At 63.2% G+C, this 14,964-nt stretch overlaps 1 protein-coding gene across 8 annotated transcripts in view; it reads left to right on the forward strand.

Moving 5' to 3' along the window:
• The window catches only part of SH3TC1 (SH3 domain and tetratricopeptide repeats 1), a 37,562-nt gene extending 26,235 nt beyond the window's left edge, over positions 1 to 11,327 (forward strand). For all 8 annotated transcript variants that reach the window (XM_053922939.1, XM_053922936.1, XM_053922938.2 and 5 more), the window contains 7 exons: positions 411 to 2,075; positions 4,116 to 4,296; positions 5,351 to 5,501; positions 6,678 to 6,800; positions 7,483 to 7,633; positions 8,601 to 8,797; positions 10,367 to 11,327. In XM_053922939.1, the coding sequence (XP_053778914.1) occupies positions 411 to 2,075; positions 4,116 to 4,296; positions 5,351 to 5,501; positions 6,678 to 6,800; positions 7,483 to 7,633; positions 8,601 to 8,797; positions 10,367 to 10,624 (2,726 nt within the window). In that variant the 3' untranslated portion in view covers positions 10,625 to 11,327. The remainder of the gene's footprint in view (positions 1 to 410; positions 2,076 to 4,115; positions 4,297 to 5,350; positions 5,502 to 6,677; positions 6,801 to 7,482; positions 7,634 to 8,600; positions 8,798 to 10,366) is intronic.
• The last annotated feature ends 3,637 nt before the right edge of the window (positions 11,328 to 14,964 follow it).

The raw sequence follows: 14,964 nt of genomic DNA on the forward strand, positions 1-14,964 counted from the left end.
CTGTTAAGTGGCTTGGAATCTTTCCAAAGGGAGAAGGGGTCTCTGAGTGGTCACGGAGCTAGGTCACCAGTCTCCTGAAACTGCTTTCACACAGGAAGAGTAAGAAGAGGAGGCTCCTTGGATACTTGGCCAAACTGACCTGTGTTCCTCCTATAACCATATGATTAAGCTCCCCCTGTGCACTGAGCTCCCACTGTGCGCTGAGCTCCCACTGGGTGCTGGGCTCCCACTGTGCCCTGAGCTCCCACTGTGCGCTGGGCTCCCACTGGGCGCTGGGCACTTGGCATTCCCTGGGAAGGCAGTATCTGCAAAGTGCTGTCGCAGGGACAATGTGTCCGGGGAGGGATGTCCCTTCCCCACCCTGGACTCAGATGAGACTCTAACCCATCTAGGGTTTTGTTGACTTGCAGAAATGCCTCCGCCTGGTCTGCACCCAGAGCCACGTGAGACCCTGCAGAAGGTGAAGAATGTTCTAGAACAACGAAAGTCCTGCCCCAGCTGCCCTGAGGAGCCAGTGTCCTGGGGTCTCCACACAGTGTCCAGCGGTGTGAGCTCACTGGACACCGAGGAGCCCTCCTTCTGCCTGGACGCTGAGGACAACTGGGCCGACCCGGAGGCCCTGGGCTCGCTGCTGCAGTTCCTGGACGCTCCCAGGTACGAGGCCCGCTTCCGGGGCCTGTACGACCTCTCCCTGCCGGCGCTGAGCACCATGTTCTGCGGCTTCACCGATGAGGAGGAGCTGGCCGGGCGCATGGCACAGGCCCGGGGAGTGGCCAAGAAGGCGGACTTCCCCATGGCCCTGGCCAGGCTCTGCTTCCTCCTGGGGCGGCTCTGTGTGCGGAGGCTCAAGCTGTCCCAGGCCCGGGTGTACTTCGAGGAAGCCCTGGGAGCCCTAGGGGGCCATTTCGGTGACCTCTTCCTGGTGGTGGCCCTGTATGCCAACCTGGCCACCATCCACCTGAAGCAGAAGAACAGGGAGAAGTGCAGGCAGCTGGTGCCCAGAGCCACTGCCCTGCTCATGGGGACAGCCGGCCACGTCTGCAGCACCGGGGCAGAGGCAGAGCTCCTGAGACACGCCCTGCGCAGGGCCATCAGCCACCAGAGCCCGCAGGCCGAGGCCCGGGCCTGCTTCTTGCTGGTCAAGCACCACGTGCATCTCAAGCAGTCTGAGGCGGCCCTGCCCTTCCTGGAGAGGCTGCTGCTCCTGCATGGGGCCTTGGGGACCCCGGAGGCCCTGTGGCCGGCAGACTGCTACCTGCTGCTGGCAGACGTCTACAGCCGGAAGTGCCTGCCCCACCTGGCCCTGAGCTGCGTCAAGGTGGCCTCACTGCGGACGCGGGGCTCGCTGGCCAGCTCGCTCAGGAGTGTGGACCTGGTCCTGCAGAACACCCCACAGCCGCCCCGCCTCCCTGCCCAGATCTCTCACTACCTCAGGCAGGCGCTGGCCGCCCCGGACTCCAGCTCAGGGCCAGCACGCTGCGGCACCCTCTGCGCCAGCCTGGCCCAGCTGCATAGCCACCACGGGCAGCACGGCAGGGCCATCTCTGCCATGCTGCAGGCCGTGGAGGCCGATGCTGAGGCAGGCGGCGGCCTGCTCGTGGACCGCCTGGTGGCCCTCGCCCGGCTGCATGTGCTCCACCGGCAGAGCTCAGTGGCCCTGCACATCCTGGAGTCTGTACTGGACGCAGCAGTGGCCAGCACGGACCAGGAGGGTGTGATCGCCAACATGGCAGCCATCGCCCTGAAGAGGATGGGCAGGACCCGGCAGGCAGCCGAGGGCTACTTCCGAGCCCTGCGCATCGCCAAGGGCCAGGGCCAGCTGAGGAACCAGGCGGTGGTCCTGGCCAACGTCGGGGCCCTCTGCCTGCAGGCTGGGGCCAGCGGGCTGGCCCAGTACTACCTCCGGGAAGCCGTGCGGCTCTTCTCGAGGCTGCCTGGCAGGGAGTGTGGCCGGGACTTCACCCAGGTGCTCCTGCAGCTGGGACAGCTGCACACCCGCCGGGCCCTTGCCTGGCAGGGCAAGTGCTATTACGAGTGGGCCTTTCTGGTCGCCGTGGAGACGGACCACGTGGAGAGTAAGTGCCACCCGGCCATGCTCTGGCTTCCTGGAAAGGGGACATCTTTGCTTCTCACGTCTGCTCAGAGCGCACCCGGGCTGCAACTCACCGTGGGGGTGGTTTTCCACCCCCGAGAATGCTGAGGGGTGGAAGCTGCCGCTCTGTGCAGGTGCTGGAGGGTGTTCCCACACTGGGCCAGGCCCCGCTGCGGGGCCACTGGCTCGGCTTGGTCTGCTTGGGGCTTCCTGCCCTGAGCTCCGGAAGCCCCAAGGCCTGGGGTATTCCTACAGTCGGGGCAGATGGGGGAGGGTCACGTTGGACATAGCCCAGGCGGGTGGGGGTGCTGAGCACAGAGACCTGCGTGGGCCCTGAATGTATGGGTGAGTTAGCAGGGGCATCCTCTGGGCCTCCAACAGTGCCGTGCACCAGACGCCTCCCGGGTGTGGTGACCCCAGGGCCGAGGAGCATTAGCTCTACAAACAGCCCCCCTGGTGAGTAAGTGCACCAGGCTCTGGGCAGGGCCCCCTGCAAACAGGCCCCAGGGGGCTCTGATGGGGAAGAGACCCAGGTCACAAAACCACATAGTAGGTTCTTGGTGTGGGGATGGGCAGCTCCTGGCCCCAACTCATGGATCAGGGAAGCCTGTTTAGTCTGGGACCTGAGGGTTAAGGAGGGTTTAACTTGGGGGCTGGCAGAAGGGGCAGCCAGTGCAAAGGCCCTGGGGTACATGAGCTGGGCTAGGCACTGAGGTGGTGGGAACCTCGACTAGGGGCAGGAGAGCCCAGGCTGTGGTTCGGTACGTTCCCTGAGAGCACTGGGGAGCACTCACTGAGGCTGTCAGGGGCCCCCTGAACCTCCAGGAAGAACCATGAGCCGAGCCGGGGGATGGGGGACCTGTGGCCTCAGGCGGGTCTGGGCAGTGCCTCAGGTCATTCAGGGATCTCAGTTGGGAATGAGAAGCCGGGGGGCCTGCAGGACCATGTTGCTCCCTGCCCCCACCCTGGTACTGAATAGCAAGGAGACAAGGGCTGGGAGATTCCCAGGGTCACCCCCTGCTGCCCCGAGCCACGGTTTAGGCTGCTTCAGTCGTCGGCGCCCCCTCTCTCTGGTCCTCTGATGAATCGTGTGCGCGATGCACAGCAGTCCGTCACCACCCTCCCTTTCCGTGAGGCTGTGACCCAGGAGACGGTTCAAGTCCGACCTCTGCAGTTCGCACCCCCTCTTTTTCCCTCGGTCAGTCTGGCTAAAGATTCGTCCGTGTTGTTAATCTTGTCGAAGAACCAGCTCTTGGCTTCACTGATTTTTCTCTGTTATTTTTCTATTGTCTATTTTTTAAATTATGTCCTTGAATCTTTTTAACACTTTTTTAATTTATCGATTTGAGAGAGAGACATTGATTGGTTGTTCCACTTATGTATGCATTCATTAGTTGGTTCCTGTATGTGTCCTGACTGGGGATCGAACCTGGAACTTTGGCACATCAGGACGACGCTCTAACCAAGTGAGCCACCTGGTCAGGGCTATGGATCATTTTTAACAGAGAAAGCCCTCAACTGTCCCCAGGCGCCCTGCTTTCAGACAAGGCAACTACAGCTGTGGTTGGGAGCCCAGCATCTGGATGGAGTGTTGGTGCCGGAATGCCGAAACGGGATTGGCATCCCCCTCCCCTGAGTGTGGGGACTTGGCCTTGGGCTCAGCCAGCCCACCTGCTCCATCGGGGTGCTGGTATCCAGCCCCCTCAGCGTCAGCTCAGCATGACGCGCTGTCCTGGCCGGGGGGAGCTCTGTGAAGCAGGTGCAGATGCACTGGTGGGAGAGCCTGGCCAGGACCCCAGGCCCGGGGCTCATAAGAATGGCCGTGCTGTCTCTGCAGCACCCCTCATGCAGCCAGCCTGGCCCTGGCCAGACCTCCCGCATGTTCCTCAGCCTGTCTGGGCTCCTGTTCCCAACCTGCCAGGACCCCGGCTCACAGAGGTGTGGGAGAGGCGGGCACGCAGCGGGGGCCCTTAGTTGCTGTGATAAATGATTGTGACCTCTTCCTGGTGTCTCCCCCGCCCAGGCCAGCTGCATGCCGTCCAGCGGCTGTGTCAATTCTACAGCGAGGTCAAGCCCAGGGCGGCCCAGTGTGTCGTGTACCACGAGTTCCAGCTTGCGCTGGCCCGGAGGGTGGCCAACAAGGCGCTGGAGGGGAAGCTCCTGGCGACCATCAGCCAGCTCTACCTGTCCCTGGGCACTGAGCGGTGAGGCTTGGCTCCTCGGAGCAGCAAGGGTGGTGAGGATGCTGGGCCAGCCTCCCCGGGTCCTTAGTGCCTGACAAGCCCTGAGTTGGCAGGCCTGGGGTCATATGGATTGACAATGACACAGGAGTCCCCTGTTACCTGTCCTCGGTCTCCACTTGCACAGCCTCCCAGGGTAGGCTGAGCGTGTTCTGGGCTGTTCTTCCTGCCATGGTGGCTTCCGTAAGCTGATGTCTGCCTGCTCTGAGCCTGCTCCTACTGGCCCAGTTCCAATGTAAGGACAGCAGCCACCTCTGTTTGGAGGAGTCTCATGCACAGAAGCACAGAAGTCGGTTGCCCCATCGCCTTGCACTGGTGCAGGGCTTCAGGGTCACGTGTCCCTTGTGAAGCCCACACTGAGCTTCCTGATCAGATGGGGTGATGGATGGCTGGAGCCACACAGCCCGCAGGGCCTGGCAAAGCCCTTTGGTGTGGGGACTCTCAGAGAGAGGGAGGAGTCAGGCTTCCTCAGGGCTCGGCAGGGCCAGTCCTGGGCCTTGGTTTCATGGCATGGCCCATGGCCCAATGCCCTGGACCTGTGCTTCTCAAAGTGGGGTCCCCAGACAGCAGCATCCGCATCACTGGCCCCACCCCAGAATTAGTAGAGCGGGAGCAGAGCCCTGACACCTGTGATTATGGCCTGTGGGTGACTGCGGCTCCCTCCAGGCTGAGCCTCCAGCCTGGACAATCTCTGAATTCCGCCCTGTTTCCTGCTGTGCCAGGAGAGGTCCGGGCGGGCGCCTGTGGGCAGGAGGCGGGCAGAGACAGAGCAGCTCGCCCCTCCCACCCAGTGCCCCTCCCGCCCACGTGGCTGACGTTTCCCTCTGAAGAGCCTCCTTCATCTTTGCAGGACGCACTACACACCCTGTGTGCACCAGGCTCTCCAGTCAGCCTAGGGAGGGCAGGCTCCACTCTCACTCTCCAAGCTCCAGGTCCCCCAGCACCAGCCCAGCCCTGTCCTCTCCCACATGGTGGCTGGCCTGGGGGTGCTTGCTCTGACGCTTGTGTCTGATTCCAGGGCCTACAAGTCGGCGCTGGACTACACCAAGCGCAGTCTGGGAATATTCATTGACCTCCAGGAGAAGGAGAAGGAGGCGTATGCCTGGCTGCAGGCTGGGAAAATCTACTACCTCCTCCAGCAGAACGAGCTGGTGGACTTGTACATCCAGGTGAGAGGGGCTGGTGCAAGTGTGGGCACATGAACACTCAGTCATCCCTAAGCCACTGCTGAGCTGCATGCCAGGTGTCCATGCCACCTCCCCGCTCTCCCTAGACCCTGCCCCCCCCAGCATCTTCCACAGAAGTCTCAGCTCCCGGGGGCTAGAGGTATGTGCCCTCAGAGGCCCCCACCGTGTTGGTACGCAGCAAAAGCTCCACACATGTGCACACAGTGTGCCCACACAGTGTGCCCACACAGCTGGCTCATGTGGCGCATCTCCTTTAAACGTGACGTGACTTGGGACAAACTGGGAGGCTCACCATCCTTGTGAGTTTTTCCCTTTTTGAGTACCTGCTCTGTGCCTCCCCAGGCCAGGGGCTGAGGCTCCCAGGTCCGCCCACAGTTTCTAGCTGAGGAGGAAAGGCTCCTCGAACAGGGCTGACTCGGGGTCCCCGGGGCTGCGGCAGGATGAGGGGGTGCAGAAAGTAGCAGGAGGGTGTGCTCTTGTCCACCTGGGGTCACTGAGGCTGGCTCGAGTTGCAGCGAGCGGGGGCCTGTGGGGGCCCAGCAGCAGGGCTCACAGGCACAAAGGCCCAGAGGTGCACGGGAGGGCGGCAAGTCCGGGATAGACAGCAGCTGGGTGTGGCTGGATTGCAGGGGGGGGAAAGGGGGGTGCCGCCCTCTCGTTTCCTCCACAGCACTTGTCGAGCAGCCGCTACACACCCGGTGCTGTGCCAGGCCCCAGACGTGGTGGAGAAGCCGGTAGCTGTAGTCCTCTGGTAGAGAGATGGACAAACATGTGCCATCGGGTGTCGCTAAGGGACACAGAGGAAAAACAGTGGGCAGGTGCCCAACAAGGCCAGAGCGGAGGGTGCCGTGGTCTGGGCGCGACCGCGGGATTCGGGAGCCAGCTCTGTGCCAGGCTCCACACCTGCCGGCTCTGGGCCCTTAACAGGACAAGCATCCTCATGGGACACAGGCTGAAAGGCTCTCCCTCACACCAGTGGGTGACAATGAGCACGAAGTACACAGAACTAGTCGCTCCTGAAGGGTGTGAGGGACGAGGCCCCCGATACACAAGTGCTCCAGAGAGGCTGGGAGGTGGCTGCGAGGTCCCCACCACGTGGGCAGGCCCCTGCCCTGCTCACTCCCTGAGGGTCTCATGAGAGGTACCGCATCCCCACAGGTGGCGCAGGACGCGGCCCTGTACACGGGGGACCCCAACCTGGGGCTGGAGCTGTTTGAGGCGGCCGGAGACATCTTCTTCAACGGGACCTGGGAGCGGGAGAAAGCCGTGTCCTTCTACAGGGTGAGGGGCCCGGGGACGGTGCGGGGGAGGATCGGTGGGCTTCCTGGGCGGGCCGAGGCACAGGTGCTGCAGGGCAGGGGCCTCCCAGAAGGCAACATTGTCTGGGATGGTCAGGACCCCCTGGCTCCCACCCACAGGGACAGAGGAAGGAAGGGCTGTGAGGGCCATAGGCAGATTTAGGCTTGCAGTACGCACCCCGGTTACCTCCAACAACCCTGGAATGCAAGCCCATCCCACTTTACAGATGAGGAAGGTGAAGCTCCGGGATGCACAGGGCACGTCGAAGGACACAGTATATCAGTGAGAGGATGGGTCCCCAGGGAGGACGGCTTCTCTCCTCCCGTCTGCCCAGCTCCTGGCAGGCAGCTCAGCCCCTGGGTTCGGATAGAAGTGGCGTTTGCAGAGCACAGAGGGGTGCTGGACCCCCAAGTCCAGTCCTCACTGCCCAGGAGAGGAGCGGCCAGTCTGAGGGATGCAGTGTAGACAGGTGGGCTGCTGGTCACACCCAGCTTGCTCACAGCCCTGGGAGTGTTAGGACCTCTCCTAGCTGACCTTCCCATTGTGGGACAGTGGGACAGTGAGAACGGGCAGCTCCCACACTCTGTTTGGGGTTCTGAGGGGGGTCCTGGGTGTGGGTTGGCCACTGTAGGAGGAAGCCTGACCTCCCCACCTGTGTGGACAGGAACGGGCGCTGCCACTGGCTGTGACCACAGGGAACCAGGAGGCAGAGCTTCGGCTGTGCAACAAGCTGGTGGCGCTGCTGGTGGAACTGGGGACGCCGCAGGAGGGCCTGGAGTTCGCCCACGTGGCCCTGGCTCTCAGCATCTCCCTGGGTGAGCCCCATGCCCCTGGGCCCGGCCTCTGCATCTGAGATTAGGAGGGCTGGAGCTGAAGGTGACAGGGAGATGGGGCGGGACTGGCCATCTGTCTGTCCATCTATCCATGGACTGCCCTCTCCGTGTGGGTGGGCAGCGAGGAGCTGCAGCCCGCCTCCCAGCCCCTGCCTGGGCCTTGTTCCCTGCACAGCTGGATGTGACCAGCTCGGTGGCTCCTTGGCCTCTCCCCTTGCCAACCAGGAGGCCGGCCACTGTGCCCTGAATCCCAGACACTCCAGGCTTCTCACCAGCCCTGAGCCTGCCAGGGCACGTGCTGGCCCTTCCCCATACTCAGCCAGCCCCTGCTGTCCTCTGGCTGGCAAAATCCCAGTCCCCTTTCCAGAAGTCGGTCCCTTGGTGCTGGGCATCCCTCTGTCCCAGCACCTGACTGTACTGTCCCAGGCTTTCTGTCCTCCCCCAGGGTTGGGGAGCCCCGAGAGCGCTGGGTGTGAAGCAGGGTTTGTGTGCAGGCCCCAGAGTGCTCACCTGGAGGGGGAGGTGGATGTAGCTAGTCTGATGACTTCCTGAGGATGGGGCGGGGGCTGTGGCTGATACACCAGGAGGGTCAGATGTCATGTTTGAGGTGGACCAGAGCCCTGGCACCGGTGGGTGCAGACTGCATGGCTTTTGGGGTCTCCTAGTCCCAAATAGCAACAAAGGCACCCCATCCAGGAGGCTATGTGCAGGCTCTGAGGTGAGGCCTCCAAGTCCTCAACGTCACCACCCCCCGCAGTGGGCGGTGGGCGGGCATTATCGGGCCCATTTCCCAGATGGGAAGAGTGAGTCTCAGAACCGGAGGTGACGGGCACAAGCTATGAGACAACACCGGCTCAGGAGCTCCTGACGGGCCTGTGCTCCCGCGGGCCTGTGCTCCTGCCGCCCTGTGCAGCGTGTCCTCACGAGTGACCCTCCCCTGCGTCCCCAGGGAACCATCTGAATGAGCGAGTGGCCTACCACCGGCTGGCCGCCCTGCACCACCGGCTGGGCCACGGCGAGCTGGCCGAGCACTTCTACCTCAAGGCGCTCTCGCTCTGCCGCTCGCCGCTGGAGTTCGACGAGGAGACTCTGTACTACGTCAAAGTGTACCTGGCGCTCGGAGACATCATCTTCCACGAGCTGAAGGTGGGCGCGGGAGGGGTGTCGGGAAGGGAGCGGGGCTCCGGCAATCGGGGCATGGGGGGCCATCTCCTGCCTCAGGTGGGATCTTCATCAGACCCCAGAGGCCCGGGGCCAGGTCCTCTGTCTGGTGAGTCCCAGGCCCCAGGGGCTGTAGGTCTAGCTGTGAGGAGCGGAGTGGTCAGCAGACTCTCAGAGCTCCCAGCAGGGCCAGGCCCTGCCCTTCAGAGCTCAGGGTCAGTGGAGGCAGCTGACAAGGGAACAGAAGGCGGCAGCCATTGGGTAAAGGACAAAAGGAAGTATAACCAGGGGGACCTCCTGGAGGAGGCGACATAACGCTGAGTCTGGACGGTCAAACAGGAGTTAGCCACAGACAAGTGGGAGGGAAGAAGGACTTCCAGGGAGTGAAGGAGGGGGGTCACCATTATTCCTATGAAGCAAGATGCAACCCAAATCCTGGCACCTCTTCCAGGAAGCCTGCCAGTCTGTGCAGAGCTCTTCCTGGGATCTTCTGACACTTCAAATCCTCACGTCGCCTGGGTAAGGTGGCTACAATCATCCCGCTTCACAGGAGGAATTTTGGCTGAGACTTTCCCCAGGGTTCTAGGCAGGGACACTACTCCAGGCAGCCTGGCCCGTGGCGGGCCCTTCAGAGCTGGTGGCCTTGACTGTGTGATAGCGACACCTGATGGTCAGGAATGGTCACTGCAGCCTCCCGCTGTGTTGGAGCCAGGCTGTTCTGGGGGACCAACCCTATGGACAGTGGGAGTCCCCACTGCAGTAGAGGTCCGGGCTCTGTGTGACCCGGCCTCTGAGCCTTCCAGGCTGGGGTTGAAGACAGGAGCAGGGGCGGGGGCTGGGCATCTTGACTTGGGACCTTGGGTTGGAGGCAAAGATGTCTCTGAAATGGGAGCAGGGGTCCAGGGGAAGTCACGCCCCATCAAAATCACAAGGAAAGCTTCCAGAGGTGACACTGTGCGGGGCTCTGTATGTGGAAGGGCCCAGCCATGCTAGCCTCAGTGCAGACACGGGCTGGAGGGACGAGAACCATGATGGCCCTGGGCTGGGGTGGGCCCTGCAGGGGGCTCTGGGAACAGCGGCCAGATCCCACCTTAGCCCAGGGGGAAGCCACATGGGTCTGTGGTTGGCGGGGGCAACCTGGGCTGTGTGGGGAAGAGACGCCGGCAGGAGGGGCCAGGGGAGTGGGCTACAGGGTGTGAGGCCCTGGCTCCAGAGAGGGAAGGGGGTGCTGCAGTAGGATCGGGGTGCGGAGTCAGGAGGGACCTGGGGCGGCCAGGCCCATGCAGACCTATGGGTGCGACCCTGGACATCAGGCAGCCCCTCTAGAGCAGGTGGGCTCCTCCCAGGAAAACACCGGGGGCTGAGTCCAGGGGCACCTCTGTTGCTGGCCTCGAGGGGGTCCAGCCTGCCGCAGGCCGCAGCCAGTGTGTGTGGGTGGAGATGACGAGGGGATGGTGTGGGAGCAGCTCAGGGGACAGGGACTCCGCTGTCCCCTACTCCCACCCAGGGTCAGTTCACCTGCAGTCCATGCTAAATGTCATGCCTGCCCTTCAGGACCCGTTCGACGCTGCCGGGTACTACCAGCTGGCACTGGCGGCGGCCGTGGACCTGGGCAACAAGAAGGCCCAGATGAAAATCTACACGCGCCTGGCCACCATCTACCACAACTTCCTGCTGGACCGCGAGAAGTCCCTCTTCTTCTACCAGAAGGCCCGGACCTTTGCCTCCGAGCTCAACATCCGCAGGGTCAGCCCGGCCCCGCAGCGGTGCTGGGGGCGGGCACCCTGGCTGGCCTCCGGCCACCCACCCTGAGGGCTCTGTCCTCACAGGAGTGGGGTCTGGTGGCTCATTTTCTGGGAAACGAGGGGCGGGGCCAAGCAGCAATAAATGTTTTTGCAGTCACCTCGGCAAGTCTGCAGGCCTCCTGGGGAGCACCCAGGGCCAGGCCCTGTCCAGGGGGCCACACTGTGGCTGCACCCCGCCCTCAGATATAAGTGGGGAGGCCATGAGTCCAACGTACCCAGGCCAGGTCCCCTGCCAGCCACTTATGGTGTGGCCTTGGGCAAGTCACGCCCCTTCGCCCTTCCTGGAGCCCTCGCTGTGCTCTGCCTTTAACCTTCAGACCTCCCTGTGAGGTCAGGGCAGTTTCGGGCCCCTTTTACAGCTGAAGAAACAGAGGACCAGAGAGGGCAGGTGCCTTGCCCACGGTCACACAGCACATAGGTAGGTGCCAAGCTCCAGAGCTCAGCGTGGTAAGCAGGTTAGCACTGCAGAGCCCTGCCTGCCTGGAGGGATGTGCGGGGTCTGCTGCCTACCCCAGCCCCACCCACCTGCTCCCACCAGCCCAGGGCAGGAACCCCGGCATTCCTCACCGACATCCTCCCCCGACTTACAGGCAGGGAACCCAAGGCCCAGGGAGGCGTGTCCAGGGCACTATTCCCAGCTCCTGGTTTTCTTTAACTTATTTTGTGAATGAGGAAGCATTCACACAACATAAAACCAACCATTTCAAGTGGCCGGTTCAGTGGCATTCTTCTCACTCGCGATGCTGCGTGTCCACTACCTCTGTCTAACGTGGGCCTCCCCCCAAGGAGGCCTGCACCCATGAAGCAGTCGCTTCTCGCGCCCTCCCCCCAGAGCCTCATTTCACAAAAGGGGAGACCAAGGCCGGGAGAGGGGCTCGCCCGTGGGGCAGAGTGCTGGTTTTGTCCTGGGTCTGGGTCTGCACCCGGGGGAGGTGGCAGAGCCCAGGCCCCTCCGTGGCAGGGGGAGCAGGAGAGATCCATCGTTATTCCTCTGGTCCTAGGGTACCTGGAGCCCCAGAACCCAGCCCAGAGCCACAGGCCTCCCACCAGGGGGCAGCAGAGAGCTTTCCAGAACCCACACCGGGGCGAAGGAGCACTCCCAGCAGAGCTGCTGACAAAGCATCTAACCCTGACCCCAGTCCACCTTCTCTGGGGCTGGGCTGAAAGTGGGGAGGAGGCCTGTCACAGTAACCCCAGGAACACAGGCCCCTGAGGCCTGTGACCGGCCAGCCAGTGCCCCAGGCCTGGGTCTGCAGCCACTCGGAGTGGGGTGGGACCCGCGGCAGGTCACCTGCAGACCACCTGCCTTGGACAGTGTAGTCTTGGCATCCCTGCCCTCCCCGTCTGGCCACAAGCTTTCGTCCCCAGCCCACTGGGGGCACTGGCCTCCTGGGACCCCGGTGCTTTCCTAGAGGTCCAGAGAGGAGGTTCAGTTGTCCACGCCCTGGGGTCAGATCTGAGCACCCCAGTTGCAGGCTGGGGGATCCGTGGGGATGGAGTTTATTTTCCTGAGTGCCAGCTGGTGACGGCTGACACAAGGCGGCAGACCCTGTGTCAGGTTGAAGCGAGGAGCTGAGCGGCCGGCTCAGCGCAGATCTGGGATAATCGCGGCCTGTTTCCTACAGCGATATTTATTTCTGCGGGCAGGGCGCCAGCAACCACAGGCTGCAGAACACGGAGCCCAGGGCTGCCTCCCTCGGGCCGAGTTGCTTAACCACTTAGACCCTCCGTCTCTTCTTTGCCCATCTCCAGAGACAAGCCGCACCTCCAGGCTCTGAGGATGAAGAGACCCGGTGTTCTGGGCACAGTGAGGGCGCACAGCACTGGGCAGCCAGCCTCTCGTCTGTGGCTGAGGTGAAGGGCGGGCAGGTAGAGGCCGGGGCTTGACGGGTTGGGCCCAGGCTCGTGGCTCAGTCCTGCTTTGCCCCTCCTGAGGCCAGGACCCTGGACAGCAGCCCCGGAGCCCCCTTTCCAGCAGAGTGGCTGTGAGGTGGGCACATGCCTGGCACCGGGTAGGCTCTCAGCCCTGTGCACTGACGGGCACCAAGTCCAGAGCCCAACTGGGCAGGATTTAGGAGGAGGCGCCAGTGTCTCGGCTCAGTCACCTTCCCACACTGGCTCACCGCGCACCTACTACGTGCAAGCTCATCGATGACTGCAAACCAGGGGCACAGGAGGGCCCTGTGGGGAACTCCTGGGGGAGCCCCTAAGGCTGGGCATAAAATCACACTTGTTGTCGGGGGCCCGTGGAAGCTCTGTCACACACCTCCCCCAGCATCAGGGAAGCACCCTGCCTGGGGCCCCACGGAAGGCACCCCTTCCTGTGCCACGTGCCTGCCCTCCGGGCACCTCGGTTTTCTCGTCTGTAAGACGGAGTAGCGGTCCCTGACAGAATGTTAAGAAGAGGAGCTCCTGGCCTTTGCCCCCAGGGTTGTTAGACTCACAGGCCGCTGTGAAGGCAGGAACGAAAACGCTGGCGTGTTTTGACCCAGATGGAAGGCAGACACTACCTGGGCTGTTTATAACCCTCCCTGGAGCGCTGGTGGGACAGAACACTTGCGTTCCCGCAGGTGGGGAGGGGAGAGGATTTGCAGGCGTGATTGCGGTCTCGCACCAGTTGCCTGTTACTCAAACGAGATATCATCCAGGTGGGCCTGGCCTGGTCAGGTGAGCCTTCCAGGAGGGACCAGGCTTCCTGGCAGGGAGAGCAGGCAGTCACAGACCTCCCACAGCCTTCAAGAAGCCCACAGCCACGGGGCAAACTTCCTTTGGGGGTACCCCATGGCAAGAGGCTGAGTGGTGCGGCCTGTGGCTCCCAACACCACACGGGCCTCAGTCCTGCAACAGCAGGAGTAAAATCTGCTAGCCACCAGGAGGCCTGACTCTCAGGGGACATCACAGCCCAGACGGCCCTTGGTCACAGCCTGCCGGGACTATGAGCAGAGAGTGGGGCCCAGACTCCTGACCCACAAAAACCGAGATAATAAATGGGTGTTGTTTTCAGCTGTGAAGTTGGGGATCCTTTGTTACAAAGCACAGGTAACAAACACCTAGGCTGAGCCCAGGTGTCCCTGTGGCCTGGAGCCCCACCTGGAAGGGCCAACAGTCCTCAGCACACCTGGCGGCCCTCCCAGACGGCCTCCATCCTCACCTGCCCGCCTGCCTGCCCGCACCCCAGGCTCCTCGTGCAAATGCATAGCCTCGAGGTTGAACTTGCATCCAGAGAGTTGAGGAAGGAGGAGGGCAAAGGTCCAGGAGGTGGGCCACAGGCTCCCAGCCACCCTCCAGCTCGGCTGTGGGGCCTCCACTGGGCCCAGGGGTTCTTGTCCCTAGCAGTCCAGGGCCCCAGGGCCTGAGGGGCTCTGGGCTCTCCCCCCGGGGGCCGCCATTGTTGGCTGCAAGCCTGGCCCTTGTCCACCCTCCGCTGTGCTCCCGAGGCCAGCCGTCACCGCCCAACCAGAACCAGAAACGATTTCACAACCCCGGCCTTTGTGCTGGGTTTGCAGGCGCCCTGGGAAGAGGGAATGCAGGGCCTGGGGTGTCTCCTGGAAACGGGCGTCCCTCCCAGAACAAACAGCGTGGGCTCGTCTGCAGGCTGAGGGAACCTCTCTGGGGACCTATCCATTTGGGGGCCTGTGAGGCTGGGGGAGGGCAGAGGTGGGTTTCCAGAGAAACGGAGGGAGGGAGGCCTGCCCCCGAGCGGGTGAGGGGCAGCCGGGGGGCAGTTTCAGGGACTCTGCTCTCCGTTCACCAGCCACCCCACCAGCTCCCTCCCACCCTGCGCTGGCCCTGCCCATGTTTCCAGGGGACCGCAGGCTAGCAGGGAGGACCTGAGGAGTGACGACCCCACACACTGTGGGCGTCCCCGCCCAGCTGAAGCAGACACGCCCATTCCCAACACAGGCAGCCCCAGGGCCCAGTGTGAGGCTGGCCGGGCCCTGACCTGGTCCCGACCACACCACATCTGCTTTCCAGGAGACACCCCAAGGCCCGGCCAGGGACGGGGAAGGCGGGGGGGCATGGAAGGGGGTCCTCCCCTCCTCACCTCTGCCTGGCCGGTGGGGACAGCCCTTCGTGCCTCGCCCCAGGCTCCAGCCAGCACCTGGGGCAGATCAAGAGAACCCCCAGAGCCCTGTGCGTGGGCTGGACGCACGCAGGACCAGGCCTCCGCGGCCTTTTGTCCCCACCTGCAGGGGATGGACACTCGGCGGGGGGCACAGCCCGCCCACCTAGTAAGGGCCGCCCACCACACCGCACAGTGGGGCCACAGGAACCAACCGTCCCTGAGTTCCAGGCCAAGGTCAGCAGCTTCCACGCTTCCAGTCGACGTCCCCCTGGAGGCCGGGT

This window comes from Desmodus rotundus, chromosome 4 (assembly GCF_022682495.2).
Source record: "Desmodus rotundus isolate HL8 chromosome 4, HLdesRot8A.1, whole genome shotgun sequence".
Lineage (NCBI taxonomy): Eukaryota > Metazoa > Chordata > Mammalia > Chiroptera > Phyllostomidae > Desmodus > Desmodus rotundus.